This window comes from Pan paniscus, chromosome 16 (assembly GCF_029289425.2).
Source record: "Pan paniscus chromosome 16, NHGRI_mPanPan1-v2.0_pri, whole genome shotgun sequence".
In the NCBI taxonomy this organism is placed as follows: Eukaryota; Metazoa; Chordata; class Mammalia; order Primates; family Hominidae; genus Pan; species Pan paniscus.
In genome coordinates, this window is record NC_073265.2 from 64,091,435 (window position 1) to 64,112,063 (window position 20,629).

At 49.0% G+C, this 20,629-nt stretch overlaps 1 protein-coding gene across 2 annotated transcripts in view; it reads right to left on the reverse strand.

The window, feature by feature from the left end:
• SCAMP2 (secretory carrier membrane protein 2) overlaps window positions 1-10,040 on the reverse strand; it is a 29,963-nt gene extending 19,923 nt beyond the window's left edge. For both annotated transcript variants that reach the window (XM_003811093.4, XM_055099077.2), the window contains exon 1: window positions 9,831-10,040. In XM_003811093.4, coding sequence (XP_003811141.1) covers window positions 9,831-9,887 — 57 coding nt within the window. In that variant the 5' untranslated portion in view covers window positions 9,888-10,040. The remainder of the gene's footprint in view (window positions 1-9,830) is intronic.
• Window positions 10,041-20,629: the final 10,589 nt, after the last annotated feature.

Genomic DNA, 20,629 nt, shown 5'->3' on the forward strand with positions numbered 1-20,629 from the left:
ACTATCTCCTCCCACCTCTGTGTAGTCTCTCCATACACAAACCATTCCATGCCAAGCACTGGGCTAGGGAAATCAAGAAAGAGCCTTGATTCCTGCCTTTGAGAAGCAAATAGTACAGAGAATCACACAGAAGCCAGGGCAAGAGGTGATGGCACATGATCAGCACTGTAACAGGGTGAGGGCAGACACAGGGTGAGACACAATGTGATCATAGAGGAGAGAGTAATTAAGCTGTCTGGGAGAGTCAGGGAAGGCTCTACTGAGCTGGAATCTGAGTTGGATCTTGAGAGATGAAAGAAACCTAGCAAACAGTAAAGAGGAAGGCAAGAACCACACTTGCAAAGCCACAGAATCTTTATTTATTTATTTATTTTATATATGTATATATATATATATATATATTTTTTTTTTTTTTTTTTTTTTTGAGACGGAGTCTTGCTCTGTCGCCCAGGCTGGAGTGCAGTGGCGCAGTCTCGGCTCACTGCAAGCTCCGCCTCCCGGGTTCACGCCATTCTCCTGCCTCAGCCCCCCCGAGTAGCTGGGACTACAGGCGCCCGCCACCGCGCCCGGCTAATTTTTTGTATTTTTAGTAGAGACGGGGTTTCACCGTGTTAGCCAGGATGGTCTCGATCTCCTGACCTCGTGATCCGCCCGCCTTGGCCTCCCAAAGTGCTGGGATTACAGGCGTGAGCCACCATGCCCGGCCCATATGTATATATTTTTGAGATGGAGTCTCACTCTGTCGTCCAGGCTGGAGTGCAGTGGCGTGATCTCAGTTTACTGCAACATCCGCTTCCCAGGTTCAAGTGATTCTCCTGCCTCAGCCTCCTGAGTAGCTAGGATTACAGGTGCATGCCACCATGCCCAGCTAATTTTTTGTATTTTTAGTAGGGACAGGGTTTCACCGTGTTAGCCAGGATGGTCTTGATCTCCTGACCTTGTGATCCGTCCGCCTTGGCCTCCCAAAGTGCTGGGATTACAGGCTTGAGCCACCGCACCTGGCCGAGAATCTTTAAAAAGAGCTTGCATGTGTTCAGAAGAGAGAAGGTTATGGAGGCTGTGGAGGGGTGTGTGGAGAGAAGAGTCTGGAGTATCAGGGAACCAGTCTGAAGAGGGTGGGGCCAGACTGTAGGACTTTGGATGTTGCTCTACAGGCAACGGGGAACAACTAGAGATTTGCAGTCAGGGGTGACATGATCATTCTAACAGCAGTGAAGGGAGTGCAACAGCATGGGAGGACAACAGCGGGAAGACTGGCTAGGACACAACTGTCAACATGGGTGAAGTGAGGACCAAATTGAGGGACAGCAGCTGGGGATGGAGAAGAGGAACAAGAGGGACTTCAGAGACCTTCCTCACATCAATCCCACGGGCTCAGCAACTCTCTGGGTTGGCCTGGGAATGGAAAGACTACAGGGCAGGAAAGGGAAGGGAAAGAATAGAGTTGAGGCCAGGCACAGTGGCTCACGCCTGTAATCCCAGCACTTTGGGAGGGTGAGGCAGGTGGATCACTAGAGGTCAGAAGTTTGAGACCAATCTGGCCAACATGGTGAAACCCCATCTCTACTAAAAATACAAAAATTAGCCGGGCGTGGTGGCACATGCCTGCAATCCCAGCTACTCAGGAGGCTAAGGCAGAAGAATTGCTTGAACCCAGGAGAGGTGGAGGCTGCAGTGAGCTGAGATCACACCACTGCACTCCAGCCTGACTCTATCTCAAAAAAAAAAAAAAAAAAGGCCAGGCACATTTGCTCACGCCTGTAATCCCAGCACTTTGGGAGGCCAAGGCAGGTGGATCACCTGAGGTCAGGAGTTTGAGACTAGCCTGGCCAACATAGTGAAACCCCATCTCTACTGAAAATACAAAAATTAGCCGGGCGTGGTGGCATGCGCCTGTAGTCCCAGCTACTTGGGAGGCTGAGGCAGGAGAATCGCTTAAACCCGGGGGGCAGAGGTTGCAGTGAGCCAAGATAGCACCACTGCACTCCAGCCTGGGCAACAGAGCAAGACTTTGTCTCAAAAAAAAAAAAAAGAAAAGAAAAAAGAAAGAAAGGAGTGCCCAAAGTAAGTGACTGTGGGAGAGGAGGAACAGGTTTTTCAAGGGTGGGTGTGGTGGGGTAGGGAGAGGATCCGAGAAGATATTGAGTCAGGTTGGAGATAGCTGTGGAATATTTCTGGTTGGAAGGACTGGGAAGGTGCAGGTGTGAGTTTGAAATAGTGGTCTGAGCTCAGGAGGAAGCTGAGAACTAGAGATCTAGATCTGGGATCGCTGAAATGTGGATGCTATTCTGAAGCCATAGAAATGAAGGTATAAAGTGAGAACAGGGTAAACCCAGCACTTTGGGAGGGTGAGGCAGGATTGCTTGAATCCAGGAGTTCGAGACTAGCCTGGGCAACAAAGTGAGACCTCATTTCTCCAAAAAAAAAAAAAAAAAAAAAAAGCCAGGCACGATGGTGTTTGCCTGTAGTCCCAGCTACTTGGGAGGCTGAGATGGGAGGATTTCTGGAGCCTAGGAGATTGAGGCTGCAGTGAGCCGTGATTGTGCCACTGCACTTCGGCCTAGGCAACACAGTGAGACTCTGTCTCGAAGGAAGGAAGGAAGGAAGGAAGGAAGGAAGGAAGGAAGGAAGGAAGGAAGGAAGGAAGGAAGGAAAGGAGGGAGGGAGGGGAGGGGAGGGGAGGGGAGGAAAAGAAAAGAAAGAAAAGAAAGACAAAGTTTAAGTTCTGAACTTCCAATAGCATGAATAAAAACAAAAAAAGAACTCTGGAATACTCCTAAATGTATGAGACAGGAAGTGAAAACAGGCTGAGGAAGGTGAGAATTATCAGGATAAAAGAGGCCAAGGATGGAGAGAATTTCAAGAGACTGGCCAAACAAGCATGTGAGTCACAAGCAGCAGACGCATCCCAGGCTCATGACTCCCCGAGAGACCATTAAGATCTAAGAGTGAGGACATGCCTGGGGGTGCAGGGGTAAGAGTGGACACAGGAGTACAGGGATGACAGCAAGCAGGAGCGACTTTTGGTTCTTGGCACTCCTTCACCCAAAAATACTCTGTTTTCTGGCCGGGCGTGGTGGCTCACACCTGTAATCCTAGCATTCCGGGAGACCGAGGTGGGTGGATCACCTGAGATCAGGAGTTTGAGACCAGCCTGACCAACGTGGTTGAAACCCCACCTCTACGAAAAATACAAAAATTAGCCAGGCATGCTAGTGCACGCCTGTAATCCCAGCTACTCGGGAGTGAGACTCTGTCTCAAAAAATAAATGAATAACCCTGTGTTCCCATCTGCCAGGCTTTCTGCTTTCAGCCCAAGCCCTCTGTGCCACAGGGCTCTGCCCTTCCTCCTGAGAGCCCTCCCAGCTCCTTTAGACACTGCCCTGATCCCACTTGTGATGTGCTGTCACTCTCAGTGAGCATTTATTTTCTTTCTTTCTTTTTTTTTTTTTTTGAGATAGAGTCTCGCTCTGTCATGCAGGCTGGGGGGCAGTGGTGCAATCTCGGCTCACTGCAACCTCCGCCTCCCAGGTTCAAGCGATTCTCCTGCCTCAGCCTCCCGAGTAGCTGGAACTACAGGCGCCCGCCATCACGCCTGGCTAATTTTTGTATTTTTAATAGAGATGGGGTTTCACCATATTGGCCAGGCTGGTCTCGAACTCCTGACCTTGTGATCCGCCCGCCTCGGCCTCCCAAAGTACTGGGATTACAGGCGTGAGCCACTGCGCCCCGGCCTCAGTGAGTATTTCTTAGCTCTCCCGCCAGAAGCCATTGATCACATACTGTGCTCATTTACCATGGTCTCCTGCACAGGCCTGCAGAGCAGCATGACCTCAGTGATGTGCACTAACATGAACATCTCAAAGCAGCACTTGCTGGATGGGTCACAGTTTGCAAATGTGCACAGCACTCTTCTCTGAATGAACAGCAAGTACCCCTTGTTTGTCCTGGTTAAATATTACCATTTCTCTGAACATAAGATTATCTTACCCCAAGTGTTTCCAAAGAAGACTTAACGGAAGAGTCAAAGTTCACCTATCTCTCTACCCAAGTTTTAACACCCAGCCTGGCTCCAGGTGCCAACCATAAAGGCAGGAATCCTCCTATCTGGGCAGCTGTCTGCAGTCACAGTGAAGCTGTAAGAACCCTGCCATTTTCAAATTTCTTGAGACAATGCTCTGTTACACAGGAAAGTTCTACCAGGTCCATCTGGTTATTCCAAGAATTCCCAAAGTTATGGTCAAGCTGGGGCCGACCCTCTCTGGGAAGGTCCCACTGTCTGCACAGGGAAATTCAAGTAACTTTGTTCACACCCAAATCACGTTTCTGCCACCACTTCCTCCTTCCACAGGAGAGAAATATTTCAAATCCTTGGGAAGCAGCCACAACACTGAGATTATCTTTTAACTGCAAGGAGGCAATGTGTGAAAGTGATATTGTGTGACTTGGCAACTTACAAACACTGAAAGGTTTTCTCTGTTCAATGCCACCACCTATTCCACTTCCTCTCCTTGAGATCAATGCTGTCTGCCTGGGATAATCTGGCAGAAGTGCTGAGTGGGAAAGCAGCCCTAGGCACTTGCCTGGGTGGTCTGATTTTTAGTGGACTGCTGAAAAATGGACAGTACAATGACTCCCTTTAGCTTTCCACCCCTTCATCACCTGACAAGACTTAATGAGAAACTTTTGGGAGCAGACACCCTGGATCATTCCGAAGCAGAGACCGAAATACTCAGAGGGTACAAAGCAGCTGCCATAACCAACAGAGGAATTAGGGTGTGCCAGTGGAGGCTGTGAAATCAACAACACTTGGCTTGCAGTTTCCTGCTTCCTCCTAGGAGGTGGGCAAACCTCTGTGGCACACTCATATCTTAACTTCCCATTCACAGCTCTTTCTGTGCAGGAAGTTTTCTAATCATTCCGATCATAACCACACGCAAGGAAGAGGTCATAAAAGCACATGCCCACAGTGCGGGGTGGAAGCAGGCACTTAATAAAGAACCTTGGATGAGGAAGTCAACTAAATGGTGCACTGGGAGTTTCAAAGGATATAACGAGTGAGCAGAAAACAGATTCCATGGTCGAATGACCTTGAGAAATGCTGGGTCAAATAAAGCTGAGCCAATGTCTTTTTGTAGGATTTCTCAGAGCCTTTAATAAACTAACAGGCCTTGTGAATCTTTATTTTGGTTTGTTTGTTTTTTGAGATAGAGTTTCACTCTATTACCCAGGCTGGAGTGCAAAGGCACTCCTCAGCTCACTGCAACCTCCACCTCCCAGGCTCAAGTGATCCCCATGTCGCAGCCTCCCGAGTAGCTGAGCCCACAGGTGCATGCCACCACACCCAGCTAATTTTTTGTATTTGTTGTAGAGACGGGGTTTTGCCATGTTGCCTAGGCCATTCTCAAACTCATGACCTCAAGTGATCCACCTGCCTTGGCCTCCCAAATTGCTGAGATTATAGGTGTGAGCCACCATGCCTGGCCAAGCCTTGTGAATCTTTGAAAAAACAAACAGGCTGGGCACAGTGGCTCACGCCTGTAATCCTAGCACTTTGGGAGGCTGAGGCGGGTGGATCACCTGAGGTCTGGAGTTCGTGACCAGCCTGGCCAACATGGTAAAACCCTGTCTCTAGTAAAAATACAGAAATTCTGAGCGTGGTTGTGGGTGCCTGTAATCCTACCTACTCAGGAGGCTGAGGCAGGAGAATTGCTTGAACCCAGGAGGTGGAGATTGCAGTGAGCCAAGATCGCATCATTGCACTCTAGCCTGGGCAAAAGAGCGAAACACCATCTCAAAAAACATAAACAAAGAAACAAAAACGAAATAGGTAGCAATTCCCCAACCTATTTGACCACAGAACCATGAGCACCTTTCAGGACTGGCATTACTCAGAATATATATTGCTTTAAAGAACTGTCTTAAAAAGCCCAAGAATTGTTCTCCAGTGGAAAAAAAAAACCAATAATAAAAAATAAAAAAATTAAAGAACAAAAGCACAAGATCTGTATTATTCCATCCCCTCACACTGGAGAAAAAAGATAGCTTAGCTAATACTAATTTGTTACTTTCACCACTCCCAGTACTCTCAAGAATGGTGACAACTGTGACGATGTTACATTCCATTCTTTCCTTAGCCAGCCTAAAATAGCCCCAGTGCAGTTTAACACCAATGTCTGAGCTTCAAAACCTTTAAAACAGCCCTGTCCTGGGAATGAGACCCAGGTCAGCACCTTCCTGCTGCTAAACAACTGATGACTCTGGCACATACCATCCTCATTGAGGTCTTGGTTTCCTCATCTCTAAACTGAAGAGGTTAGAATAGAGTTCTAAGAATGTTCTCAGCTCTTAACAGTCAACTATGGGCTCTGAACACTAGGTATATTTTTGCAATCCACCATTTCTGTCACTGCATGACGGAAATAAAAACGACTGTTCTGGAGTGTGACTAGGTGTGACAGTTTCTGAGTCTATCGCCTCTCCACCTGCTCTCTCCTGAGCTTGGTGCCAACACCCTGAGTAAATGAAGCTGGGCTCACACCCAGGCACCCAAGGGCTACACCTCCCAACGTCCTAGCCCTGGCAGTCAAGGAAGCAGACGTCACCATCTCAAGGAAAAGGTGGGCAGCTCTGACCAGGAGAAGGTTCAGAGGCCTCACATCCAAAGCTGTTTCTCCCCACACCACTGTGTGCCAAGAGGAAAAGCCCAGCCCAGGATGAGGAGGAGCAAATCGCAGCCAGCCAGCCAGCTTTCTTCTTCCCACCCAGGACTCCCCACCAGATGTGGCTGGTTGACAGGACCACAGCTGCTTCCTGTCATGCCATACCCTGGGGCTTCCTGATGGACAGACTGTCTAGCTAGAATGCAGAAGTTACTTCTACCACAGTTTGCACAGTCATTTTTGGAGCCAGAGATGAGGTTTAAGACTTTCAAGCAGCTATTAATACAGGGTAGAACTATCTTGCCCTCTGCTAACACTGGAGCAAAGCTCTCTGCATTTTTAGACAACTGACTTCCTCTCTGTCAGACAGCAGCAGACTTTTTATTTCTGATTCTGAGAGGACAAAAAAACACACATAAAAAATGGAAAATCATCACATACAACATACACCATAAGGCTACAAGATCCTACTAAAACCCAAACCCCAGTATTATACAGCAGTTTTGTAATTAAAGTCTGTTACCAGAAGACATTGGCAGAAAAAAAAATGCAAATCTTCTTTCTTTACTCAATAGAGATGACTGTTTGCCTTACATAAGAGACAAGGTCCTTGCAAACGCTCTGTCAAGAAACATTAAGCTACGAGAGGAATGTTCAGAATTCCCTGATGTTCTAAGGAACAAGCTATCAGAATTTGCCCTGAGGGCTCCTGTTGGCTAAGACACCTTGAGACCAAGAAAGAAGCAAAACATTTTCACTCTCCTGACAGCATATAATGATTTAGTTCAAGTCTCCTTTGATTTTGCTCTGACCCTTGAAGCGATTCAAAGTGGGAAAACTCATGCTGTGAATGACAGGAAGGACTCCTTCAAGCTTCTCTGACACCTGCAGGAAACTTAAAAGCTGCCAATGACCAAAATAAAGGACAAGCAGGGTGAGTTAATGTGCCTGGTGACATCCTGACAGAGCAGAATATCAGGGCTCATAATTCACCAGTCAGCACAAACAAGCTTCCCTAGAACGGGTTTTGAGCAGACGTGAAACAAGAGGCATAGGAGCTCTGGAGGTAACAGTTCAGCCCCTCATGGTGGAAAAAGATCATCCCTGTGCTCTCAGCTGAAAGGCAGAAAGGTGTGGGCTTTAAGTAGGAAGACTGTCCTGTGGCTCATGCCTGTAATCATAGCACTTTGAGAGGCTGGGGCCAGAGGATTGCTTGAGACCAGGATTTTGAGACCAGCTTGGGCATCACAGCGAGACCCCTTCTCTACAAAAATTTTTTTTAAAAGGAGTCAGGCCCAGTGGCACATTCTTGTAGTCCCAGCTACTCAGGAGACTGAGGTGGGATTCAAATAATCATTTGAATCCTGGAGGTCAAGGGTGCCATGACCTCCACTGTGCTACAGCCTGGGCGACAGAGTGAGACCCTGCCTTAAAAAAGGAAGAAAGAGGGCCAGGCGCAGTGGCTTATGCCTGTAATCCCAGCACTTTGGGAGGCCGAGGCAGGTGGATCACCTGAGGTCGGGAGTTCGAGACCAGCCTGACCAACGTGGAGAAACCCCGTCTCTACTAAAAATACAAAATTAGCCGGTCGTGGTGGTGCATGCCTGTAATCCTAGCTACTCAGGAGGCTGAGGAAGGAGAATTGCTTGAACCCAGGAGGCTGAGGTTGCAGTGAGCCAAAATCGCGCCACTGCACTCCAGCCTGGGAAACAAGAGCAAAACTCCGTCTCAAAAAAAAAGAGTCCAGGTGTGGTGGCTCACCCCTGTAATCCCAGCACTTTGGGAGGCTAAGGTGGGTGGATCACTTCAGGCCAGGAGTTTGAGACCAGTCTGGCCAATAAGGTGAAACCCCGTCTCTACTAAAAATACAAAAATTAGCCGGGTGTGGTGGTGCACACCTGTAATCCCAGTTTCTCGGGAGGCTGAAGCACGAGAATCACTTGAACCCAGGAGGTTGAGGCTGCAGTGAGCCGAGATCGCACTACTGCACTCCAGCCTGGGCGACAGAGCAAGAATTGTCTCAAAAAACAAAACAAAACAAAACAAAAGGAAAAGAAAGCAGGAAGACTGTTTCTTCCTTGATTGCTGTTCAAAAGGTCAGGCCAGGCGTGCTGGCTCACACCTATAATCCCAGCACTTTGGAAGGCCGAGGCGGATGGATCACCTGAGGTCAGGAGTTTGAGACCAGCCTGGCCAACACGGTGAAACCCCGTCTCTACTAAAAGTATGAAAATTAGCTGGGTGTGGTGGCATACGCCTGTAGTCCCAGCTACTCAGGAGGCTGAAGCAGGAGAATTGCTTGAACTCGGGAGGCAGAGGTTGCAGTGAGCGGAAATCATGCCAATGCACTCCAGCCTGGGCAACAAAGCGAGACTCCGTCTCAAAAAAAAAAAAAAGAGTCAGGCCAGCTCACACGTCAGTGCATCTCAACTATGTTGCCACCACACACAGTTCCATCAGACAAACGTTCCCTGTGGGTCCAGACTTTTTCACAGTCCCCCGCACCTCTCCTCCCTCCCTAACCCGGGCTCTCCTATCTGGTCAAAACCCACTCCAAACTAGACCCATGGCCAAAATGTGGAATTCTTATCAAGGCCATTTTTCAACTTGGGCTACCTTCCCGCCCTCTCCCATCTTTCTTTCCCTGACAAATCTCAGGGGCTCTCCTGTACTTTATACACTAGTTTGGCTGGTGGTGGAGCGGTGGCAGGTGTCCTGGGCTTTTCCCACATTTTTCCCCTCCACCAGAGGCTTCACCACCTCCTCATATGTTGCTGTCACCCCCTCTTCTAAAGTGACTGAAGACAGGTGTCTATCCAAGAATGAGGGAATGTGATAGCCACATTTCGCTTCTCCCTGACGCTAGGAGACTTCCCTAAGGGTCCGACCGTACCTGCTCCAGTCCCCTTCCCTAGCACAGCCCAGCCTCCGGGTGCTAGAAGACCCCACTGTCTCCGACTTCAGCGCCCCGCCTCCTCTGCAGTTCCACCTGCTGCTAGTCGCGCCCCTCACGCGTTACGATAGGCCAGACCTCAAAGCCCGCTCTCCCATTGGGCAGATGACCCGTCCCTCCTACGCCACGTCTCCCGGCTCTAGCGAAAGAGGCCCGGGCGGCGGCCGTGGGCCCTAGGGAAATCTGAGAGCTGGATGGCGGGAGAGGGGCTTTACCTGGAAGGGGTTTACATCCACTGGGTCCGCGAAGGGGTTGGTGTCGAAAGCCGACATGGCGATCGGGGGCCAGCGGGCGAACTCCGCGAACGCTGCTGCCTCCGGGCACCCAGACCCAGCGGCGCTTCGAGTAGACCCTCCACTTCCGGGAGCGAGGCAGCGGTTCTGGCGCAGGCGCGGTGCCCTCCCCCGAGGGCGTGGCCCTATACGTCACCGAGGTCGCTCCGCCCGCCCCCCGCCCCCGCCTCCCCCCCGCCCCCGCCCCCCCCCGCCCCCCGCCTCCCCCCCCGCCCCCGCCCCCCCCCGCCCAGCCCACAATAGTGCGATGGGTGGACATTCGGCTTCCGTCCACATCTTCGCTCTGCTGGGGATTCAGGGGTCTTGGCTGCGCGGAGCGTCTACGGAGCCAGAGGCGTGGCCGGAGTCCTTCCCAACTGCCTATCAATCTGACACCTTCCAATTTTATGTTTCTAAAGCAAACTCTCAAAAGTGGGACAGGAAACAGCCCCTTCACTTCTCTGTAGACCAAGTTTGGGAAGAAGTCCAAACTGATCCCTGGGCAAAGGACAGGGGTGACAGGTGAGGCCAGAGGCCTTGGGAGAACTAGGAAAGCGCTTCTTCTGCAGAACGTGCTCGGGGAAAGAGAAGTGCCAGGACCATCCAGCAGTCCTCCACCCGAGCTGAGCCTGCTTCTTTTAGGGCTGCTTGCCCTCTGGTGTCGTTTCATCGTTTTAGGGACGAGGGTTCCTGGGCCCATCAGCTTTGGGACCTGAGTTGGGACTTGAACCTGGACATCAAGCATTTATGAAGTGAATGAAGGAATTCAGCAACACAGCCTCAATCATGGGGGAAGTGGCTGCTTCACTCTCCACAGCTCCGCTTTCCCCCGCCCCCCCCCCCCCAGGGTCTCACTGTCGCCCAGGCTGGAGTGCAGTGGTGCAATCGTGGCTCACTGCAGCCTCGAGCTCCTGGGCTCAAGCAATCCTCCCACCTCAGCCTCCTGAGTAGCTGGGACTACAGCTGGTCACCACCATACCCAGCTAATTTATGGATTTTTTGTAGAGATGGGGATCTCACCATATTGCCCAGGCTCGTCTCAAACACCTGGGCTGAAGTGAGCCTCCCGCCTTGGCTTCCTAAAATGCTAGGATTATACTCATGAACCACTGTCTGGCCAAATCCACCTTATTTATTTGGATCTCTCTGGTATTATTCATCTCTGCTGTCACCGAATCCCAGCCACTGTCATTTTTACCCTGAACTAATACAGTGCTGTTAATTGGTCTATTGTTCTTCATGTTGTAATCAAAGATCTGTTTAAAGGGGGCAAAATTATCACAGAACTTTGTTAAAATTTTTCAATTAATTTCCATAAAGGGCTGGGTGCATGGCTCATGCCTGTAATGCCAGTACTTTGGGAGGCAGAGGTAGGAGGATCACTTGAAGCCAGGAGTTCGAGACCAGCCTAGGCAACATACCAGGACCCTGGCTCTACAAAAAAAAATATATATATATATATATATATGTGTGTGTGTGTGTATATATATATATATGTGTGTGTGTATATATGTGTATATATGTGTATATATATGTGTGTATATATATGTGTGTGTATATATATATGTGTATATATATATATCTGACACACACACATAATTAGCTAGGCATGGTGACCTGTGCCTGTACTCCCAGCTACTTGGGAGGCTGAGGCAGGAGGACTGTTTGAGCTCAGGAAGTCAAAGCTACAGTGAGCCATCTTTGCACCACTACACTCCAGCTGAGTGACAGAGTGAGACCCTGTCTCAGTTAAAAAAAAAAAAAAAAAATTCAGGCCAGGCAAGGTGGCTCATGCCTGTAGTCGCAGCACTTTGGGAAGCCAAGGCAGGCAGATCACCTGAGGTCAAGAGTTCGAGACCAGCCTGGCCAACATGGTAAAACCTCATCTCTACCAAAAATACAAAATTAGCTGGGTGTGGTGGTGCACACCTGTAATCCCAGCTACTTGGGAGGCTGAGGCAGGAGAATCGTTTGAACCTGGGAGGCGGAGGTTGCAGTGAGCTAAGATTGCAACATTGCACTCCAGCCTGGGCAAAAAGAGTGAAACTCTGTCTAAAAAAAAAAAAAAAAAAAAAAAAAATCATAAAGGCCCAAATTCTTAGTTTGTCTTCAAGGTCCTAAAGGATCTGCCCCTACCTTTCTCCCCTTCTGACCCCTTCTAGCCCCCAACCCCCACCCACTGTTCCAGCCATGCAAGTTCTTTTCAGTTGCTCAAACCTTCCTTGTGCCCTCCTGTCTCAGGGCCTTTACACATGTGTTCCTTCTACCTGGTATGCACTTAACCCATGCCCCACTATCATCCTCTGGTTAACCTCTCCTTACCCTTTAAATGCAAGTTCAGATGCCTTTCTTCAGGAGTAGCTTCCCTTCACTCTCTTGGTTACATCATCACCTCATACCCAACATAAGCTCTCCTATTGCCCTGTACTTTTCCTTCACAATACTCATTGCAGATTGTAATTAATAATAGTATAGGTGGTTCTTTATGCCTGTATTCTCCACTAGACTGAAAGCTCCATGAGGGTAGGGCTGAGGTCTGTTTTGCTCACTGTTGTGTTTCTGTCACTAACATAGTATAAAGCACATGATACACATTTATTTATTTATTTTTTGTGGGTTTTGGGTTTTTTTTTTTTTTTTTTTTTCAGACAAAGTCTCGCTCTGTCACCCAGGCTGGAGTACAGTGGCATGATCTCAGCTCAGTGCAATCTCCGCCTTCCAGGTCCAAGAGATTCTGCTGCTTTAGCCTCCCAAGTAGCTGGGATTACAGGCACTCAGTTAATTTTTTTTTTTTTTGTAATTTTAATAGAGACTGGGTTTCACCATCTTGGCCAGGCTGGTCTTGAACTCCTGATTTCAAATGATCTGCTCGCCTCGGCCTCCCAAAATGCTGGGATTACAGGCGTGAGCCACTGTGCCCAGCCCACATGCATCATACGCATTTAGTAACTATTTTACTGTTTCCCTGCATCCATTTATTTTGTTTGTTTATTTAGAGACAGGGTGTTACTTTGTTGCCCAAGCTGGTGTTGAACTCCTGGCTTCAATTGATCCTGCCACTTCCACCTCCCAAAGTACTGGGCCTACAGGTACACACCACTGCGCCTGGTCATCTGTTTCTTTCACCTTCCTCTCCCGTCTAAATCCTGACTATCCTTTAGGGTTTAGTTCAGCTTTACTTCGGGAAATATCTGCACACAAGTGGGAGGATGGGGAAGGATCCATTTTGTATCCCCTTAGAAATTGCCTGTCCCCAAGCCTCTATGGCCACCCCTCAAGGGCAGCAGACAGATCTTTGCTGTCTGCTGTCTGCAGCCTCAGAGGAGAACAGTCCACACCCCACAAGGCAGTCCTGCTTGCTCTGGGTCTGCTGCAGCCAAGTACAATGCTGGGCTAGTGAAGAAAGAATGAAACTTAATTACAACCAATGTGGTGGCTGCCCATCTATCTGTCTAATTCCCTGTCTGTCCCTAAGAGAGACATCATTCATTTATTCTACAAGAGAGGAGGTATAGAGAATGCAGCTCTTTGCTTTTGAACCAGTTATTTCACCTCTCCAAGACCCATTTTTCTCATCTTGATCTTGAAACCACGTTTGCAAAAATTATAACTGAGGAAATTATGACAGTGGAAGAGATTAGACCTAACCTACTCCATCTTGCTTCTGACCTTTAAGTGGTCCTTGTTCATTCCTGGGTGTAGGCTGAACTAACCTTGGGAAGGAATTTATAGTTTAACTCTGAAACAAAATTGATTATAGCCCTTTTCCAAAAAAAAAATCCCTTCTTGCCTGGGGACCAGTCTGCCTTTCTGGACTAATAAATTAGCTACAAGATTAGAAACTATGGTTTAGGGACCATGCAGCCTTCAGCTGTGAGTCTGAACCTCCCCAGATTGCTCCTGAGAATAACATCACTATTGTAAAACCTAAGATCAGTGCTTGAGATATTTTGCAGACCCTGCACTTGATGGATCAGCTGACACCACCTCCAACAGTAATGTAGCTCAGACAGTTCTGCCATCCCACTCAGGAACAGAAGACAGCAAGAAGAACTCACTTCGACCCCCTATGATTCCATCTCCAACCCGACCAATCAGCACTCCCTACTTGCCTAGCCCCTACCAGCCAAATTATCTTTTTTTTTCTCTCTTTTTTTTTTTTTTTGAGACGGAGTCTTGCTCTGTCACCAGGCTAGAGTGCTGTGGCACAATCTCGGGTCACTGCAACCTCCAACTCCCTGGTTCAAGGGATTCTCCTGCCTCTGCCTCCCAAGTAGCTGGGATTACAGGCATGCGACACCATGCCCGGCTAATTTTTGTATTTTTAGTAGAGATGGGGTTTCACTATGTTGGCCAGGATGGTCTCGATCTCCTGACCTCGTGATCTGCCCGCCTCGGCTTCCCAAAGTGCTGGGATTACAGGCATGAGCCACCACACCCGGCCAAATTATCTTTAAAAACTCTGATCCCAGAGGCCGGGCGCAGTGGCTCACACCTGTAATCCCAGCATTTTTGGAGGCCAAGGCAGGTGGATCATAAGGTCAGGAGTTCAAGACCAGCCTGGCCAAGATGGTGAAGCCTCATCTCTACTAAAAAATACAAAAAAAATTGCTGGGCATGGTGGCAGTCGCCTGTAATCCCAGCTACTCGGGAGGCTGAGGCAGATAATTGCTTGAACCCGGGAGGTGGAGGTTGCAGTGAGCTGAGATCGTGCCATTGCACTCCAGCACAGGAGACAGAGCAAGACTCCGTCTAAAATAAATAAATAAATAGGCCGGGCGCGGTGGCTCACGCCTGTAATCCCAGCACTTTGAGAGGCCGAGGCGGGTGGATTATGAGGTCAGGAATTCAAGACCAGCCTGGCTAACATAGTGAAACCGTGTCTATATACTAAAAATACAAAAAATAAGCTGGGCATGGTGGCGGGCGCCTGTAATCCCACCTACTCCGGAGGCTGAGGCAGGAGAATCGACTGAACCCGGGAGGCAGAGGTTGCAGTAAGCCGAGATCACACCATTGCACTCTAGCCCAGGCAACAGTGTAAGACTCTGTCTCAAAAATAAACAAATAAATTAAAATAAAAACTCTGATCCCTGAATGCTCAGGACGACTGATTTGGGTAATAATAAAACTCTGGTTTTCTGCACAGCTGGCGCTGCATGAATTTACTCTTTCTCCATTGCAATTCCCCTGTCTTGATAAATTGGCTCTGTCTAGGCAGCAGGCAAGGTGAAGCTGTTAGGTGGTTACAATCTCACAGGGTTGTCTTGAGAATTGATGAAAAAAGCAGTGTTTTTTTCTCCCTCACAACTACAGACTCCCTTAACCGTCATTCAACACAATACTTCTGATACCTGACGTGTGTGGGTTGTTTCTCCACACATCAAGCAATTCTGCAGCAGACACTAACTGGGTGTCCTTCAATTTAATTTAATTCTAACACTTTCTACCTGGAGATAGTGTCAGATTGTAACTGCAGTAAGTTCATTGCCAGATGTGCAAATCAATACGCTGAGGCACCGGGTTGCAGCAAAGAAAAAGGTTTAATTGTAGGGCGACCTAAAGAGGGGATGGGAGAAAACCCCAAATCTATTTCCCCAAGGTGTTTAGGGTTAGGGATTTCTTTTTTTTTAGATGGAGTCTCACTCTGTTGCCCAGGGGCGTGATCTCGACTCACTGCAACCTCTGCCTCCCTCAGGTTCAAGCCATTCTCCTGCCTCAGCCTCCTGAGTAGCTGGGATTACAGGCACCTGCCACCATGCCTGGCTACCTTTTGTACTTTTAGCAGAGATGGGGTTTCATCATGATGGCCAGGCTGGTCTTGAACTCCTAACCTTAGGTGATCCGCCTGCCTCGGCCTCCCAAAGTGCTGGGATTATAGGCATGAGCCACCGTGCCCGACCGGGTTAGGGATTTTAAAGTTTTTTTTTTTTTTTTTGAGACAGAGTCTCACATTGTCACCTGGGCTGGAGTGCAGTGTCGCGATCTCAGCTCACTGCAACCTCTGCCTCCCGGCTTCGAGCGATTCTCCTGCCTCAGCCTCCCAAGTAGCTGGGATTATAGGCGCCCGCCACCAGGCCCAGCTAATTTTTTGTATTTTTAGTAGAGACGGGGTTTCACTATGTTGGCCAGGAGGCTGGTCTCAAACTCCTGACCTCGTGATCCGCCCGCCTCGGCCTCCCAAAGTGCTGGGATTATAGGTGTGAGCCACTGTGCCTGGCTTGGTTTGTTTTCTGTTTTTTTTTGAGACAGGGTCTTTCTTGCTTTCTGGCCTAGGCTGGAGTGCAGTGAAGCAATCTGCAGCTTCAACCTCACAGGCTCAAGCGATCCTCCCACCTCAGACTCCCGAGTAGCTGGAACCACAAGAGAACGCCCACCATGCGTGGCTAATTTTTGTATTTTTTGTAGAGATGGGGTTCCGCCATGTTGCCCAGGCTGGTCTCAAGCTCCTGGGCTCAAGCGTTCCTCCTTCCTCAGCCTCCCAAGGTGCGTGAGCCACTGTACCTGGTCAGGAGTCTTTAAACTGTTTGGCATCACTTGTTCCCCCAGAATTAAGGATCTGAAAAACATCTTAAGCAATTCTTTTTTTTTTTTTTTTTTTTTTGAGACGCCCAGGCTGGAGTGCAGTGGCACGATCTCGGCTCACTGCAAGCTCCACCTCCCAGGTTCACGCCATTGTCCTGCCTCAGCCTCCCAAGTAGCTGGGACTACAGGTGCCCACCACCACACCTGGATAATTTTTTTGTATTTTTTAGTAGAGATGGGGTTTCACCGTATTAGCCAGGATGGTCTCCATCTCCTGACCTCGTGATCCACCCACCTCGGCCTCCCAAAGTGCTGGGATTACAGGCATGAGCCACCGCGCCTGGCCCATCTTAAGCAATTCTTAAACAAAAGCTTTATGATTCTAATGTCAGACATCCTATTTATAGGAACAGTGTGGATGCAGATGGTCAGTATCTAGGGCTACAGTGACTTTTGGTTACAGGGAGGTGGACCTAAGTGCAGCCTGAGTAATGCTTAATTTTATTTTACTTTATTTATTTATTTATTTTGAAACGGAGTCTCGCTCTGTCACCAGGCTGGAGTGCAGTGGCGTGATCTCAGCTCACTGCAACCTCCGCCTCCCGGGTTCAAGTGATTCTCCTGCCACAGCCTCCCAAGTAGCTGGGACTACAGGCGTGCAACACCACGCCCAGCTAATTTTTATATTTTTAGTAGAGACAGGGTTTCACCATGTTGGCCAGGATGGTCTCAATCTCTTGACCTCATGATCTACCTGCCTTGGTTTCCCAAAATGCTGGGATTACAGGCGTGAGCCACCGCACCCGGCCCAGCCTGATTAATGCTTAATTTTAAATATACTTGTCTTCTTTTTTTTTTTTTTTGAGACGGAGTCTCACTCTATCGCCCCAGCTGGAGTGCAATGGTGCAATCGTGGCTCACTGCAACCTCCACTTCCCGGGTTCAAGCAATTCACCTGCCTCAGCCTCCCGAGTAGCTGGGATTACAGGCACACGCCACCACACCCAGCTAATTTTTGTATTTTTAGTAGAGACGGGGTTTCACCAGGTTGGCCAGGCTGGTCTCAAACTCCTGACCTCAGGTGATCCACCCACCTTGGCCTACCAAAGTGCTGGGATTACAGGCGTGAGCCACCATGCCCCGCCTAATGCAAATTCTTGGTAAACAACATAGGAACTGCCTCTTCTTTTCCTTTAAAAACCCATTAGTGGCTGGGTGCGGTGGCTCACGCCTGTAATCCCTGCACTTTGGGAGGCTGAGGTAGGTAGATCACCTGAGGTCAGGAGTTCGAGACCAGCCTGGCCAACATGGCAAAACCCTATCTCTACTAAAAATACAAAAATTAGCTGGGCATGGTGGTGTGTGCCCATAATCCCAGCTACTAGGGCGGCTGAGGCAGGAGGATCACTTGAACCTGGAAGGCGGAGGTTGCAGTGAGCCGAGATGGCACCACTGCACTCCAGCCTGGGCAACAGAGTAAGACTCTGTCTCAAAAAAAAAAAAAACAAAACCATTAGTAACTGTTGCTAATTGGAGCATATATTAAGGGCAACTTGAATCCATGCTCCTGATCACAGGCCTCAAATTTGGCCCAAATAAACACTACTTATATTAAATTTGTCTAAGTTTCTTTTCTCTTTAGGTCAACAAAAGATATTACAAATGATACAGATAGCCAGATGGAAGAGATGCATGGAGCAAGACCCGTGGGAAGGGATGTGGTGTTTCCATGCCCTTTCTGGAGGACCACCCTCCAGTGACCTCCAGGGACCATGTGTTCAGCTATCTGGAAGCTTTTTTTTTTTTTTGAGACGGAGTCTCATTCTGGGTTCAAGCGATTCTCCTGCCTCAGCTTCCCGAGTAGCTGGAATTGCAGGCACGCACCACCACACACAGCTACTTTTTTTAATATTTTAGTAGAGATGGGGTTTCACCATGTTGGCCAGGCTGCTCTCGAACTCCTGACCTCAAGTGATCCATCTGCCTCAGACTCCCAAAGTGCTGGGATTACAGGGATTACAGGCGTGAGCTACCACGTCCAGCCTTGGTGGTTTTTTTTTTTTTTTTTTTTTGAGACAGGGTCTGCTTTGTCGTCCAGGCTGGAGTGCAGTGGCAGGGACATGGCTCACTGCAGCCTCAACCTTCCTGGGCTCAGACTAAACTCCCACCTCAGCTTCCTGAGTAGCTAGGACTACAGGCATGTGCCACCATGTCCAGTTAATTGTTGTATTTTTTTGTAGAGCTGGGGTTTCACCATGTAGCCCAGGCTGGTCTTGAACTCCTGAGCTCTAGTGATCTACCCACCTCAGCCTCCCAAAGTGCTGAGATTACAGGCGTGAGTTACCGCACCTGGCTGACATATGCCCTTGAGTTGTCTTCCAGAAACCCAGACCCCTAGCAGATGGAAAACACCCACTGCTGTCACATAGACCCCAGATAAGGGGGAACTGAGGACTGAACTCTGGCCTTACCCAGTGTATAACTGAGGCAGGATTTTTCTCAGCCCCTTTGTCAGCCAGAGGTCTTCAGCTGGCGACACCCCTGCCCGGGCCTTGCTCAGGCCTGGGCTTGCTGCAGGAGATGCCCCGTCTACTCAGGTCACTGGGCCACGCCTGGCTTCCACTCCAATGCAGATCCCTGCACTCAGCCCCTGGAGGGAGGAGGTGTGAGCAAGTGTGGAGTCTGGCCACCACACCAAGCACAGACACAGGAGTGGGTTCCATGCAGGGCTTGAGGCTGGACCAGGCATGTTGCACTGAGGGGAAAGTGGTGGTGTATGAACAGGGATGCCTATGACCCCAAAGCCCCAGAGTGGGTATTACAGCATGCTAATAGCTCTTTTGGTCCCACTGTCTGCAGCCTGATGGACAGCGGCTGATGTGTTAACAGCTCTGTCAGTCCCATTGCCCCATTCCAGCCTATGGCTCCAGTACTGGCTTGGCCCTGCCACTCCTTCCCATCACATGAGGCACCTGACCTCAGCCAGTGGAAGGCAGAGGACCAGTGTTACAGCCTCTTTTTACCTACGTTCGGTAGTCCCAAGTTCTTGTCCCATGTCCAAGAAGAATGAGGTTATGTTGACGATTGAAGGGTGAGGGGGACAAAGAGCTTTACTGAGTGACAAAACAGATCTCAGTGGAGAGGAGGATGTGAGGGCTTCCCCCACCTGAAGTTGGGTGGTCTCTTACTCGGTGTGGCTGCGTCTGCGGCTTTTATAGGCTCAGAATGGCAGAGTACATGCTGATTGGTTTGTGAGTATGCAAAAAAGGCTAAAACAAAGGCATCACTCAAAGGTGGGCACAACAGTGTAAGAAACCAATTAGGGAAGGGTAGGTATATGTAAAATAGGTGAGGGGTGGGGATCAATCAGAGGAAAGTGCACCAAAGTGGAAGACAGGTTCTCACTCCAGTCCGTGGATTTACCCAGGACTTGTAGCTTGGCTTTCAGGCTTTAAACTGTCTTTGGTTTGAAGGTTGGTTTTCACCGGGGACCCGTCCCTGTCTGCCTAGGATTTGTCTGCCTCCTGCCACTATCATAACAATAAAAGTTAGCTGCAGCCAGGTGCGGTGGCTTACACCTGTAATCCCAGCACTTTGGGAGGCTGAGGCCAGTGGACTCCTTGGGCTCAGGAATTCGAGACCAGCTGGGCTACATGGCAAAACCCCGTCTCTATAAAAAATACAAAAATTAGCCAAGTGTGGTGGTGTGTGCCTGTAGTGCCAGCTACTGAGGAGGCTAAGGTGGGAAGATCACTTGAGCTCAGGAGGTGGAGGTTGCAGTGAGATGTGACCTTGCCACTGCACTCCAGTCTGGGAGACTGTCTCAAATAAAAATGCTGCTATTATAGCTTGAACCCTCAGCTGGGCACTGGCAGAAATGTGAAGCTGAATTAGACATATGGTCTAGAAGGGAAGAGAGAGAGGAAAGTGTATTGTCACTAGATAATAGAGTGTGATCAGTTCTACTAGAGATTGTTAACCTAAAAGGAAGAGGCTGAGTCACAAAATTAAAGTTACTTGATTCACAGTGAGACAGCTGTCCATAAGACTCAGACCCAAGTAACCTTGGATATGAGCTCTGTTAGGCCTTTGTTTCAAGTTTTTTTTTCTGTTTGTTTGTTTGTTTGTTTTTCCGAGATGGAGTCTTGCTCTGTCGCCCAGGCTGGAGTGCAGTGGTGCAATCTCAGCTCACTGAAACCTCTGCCTCCTGGGTTCAA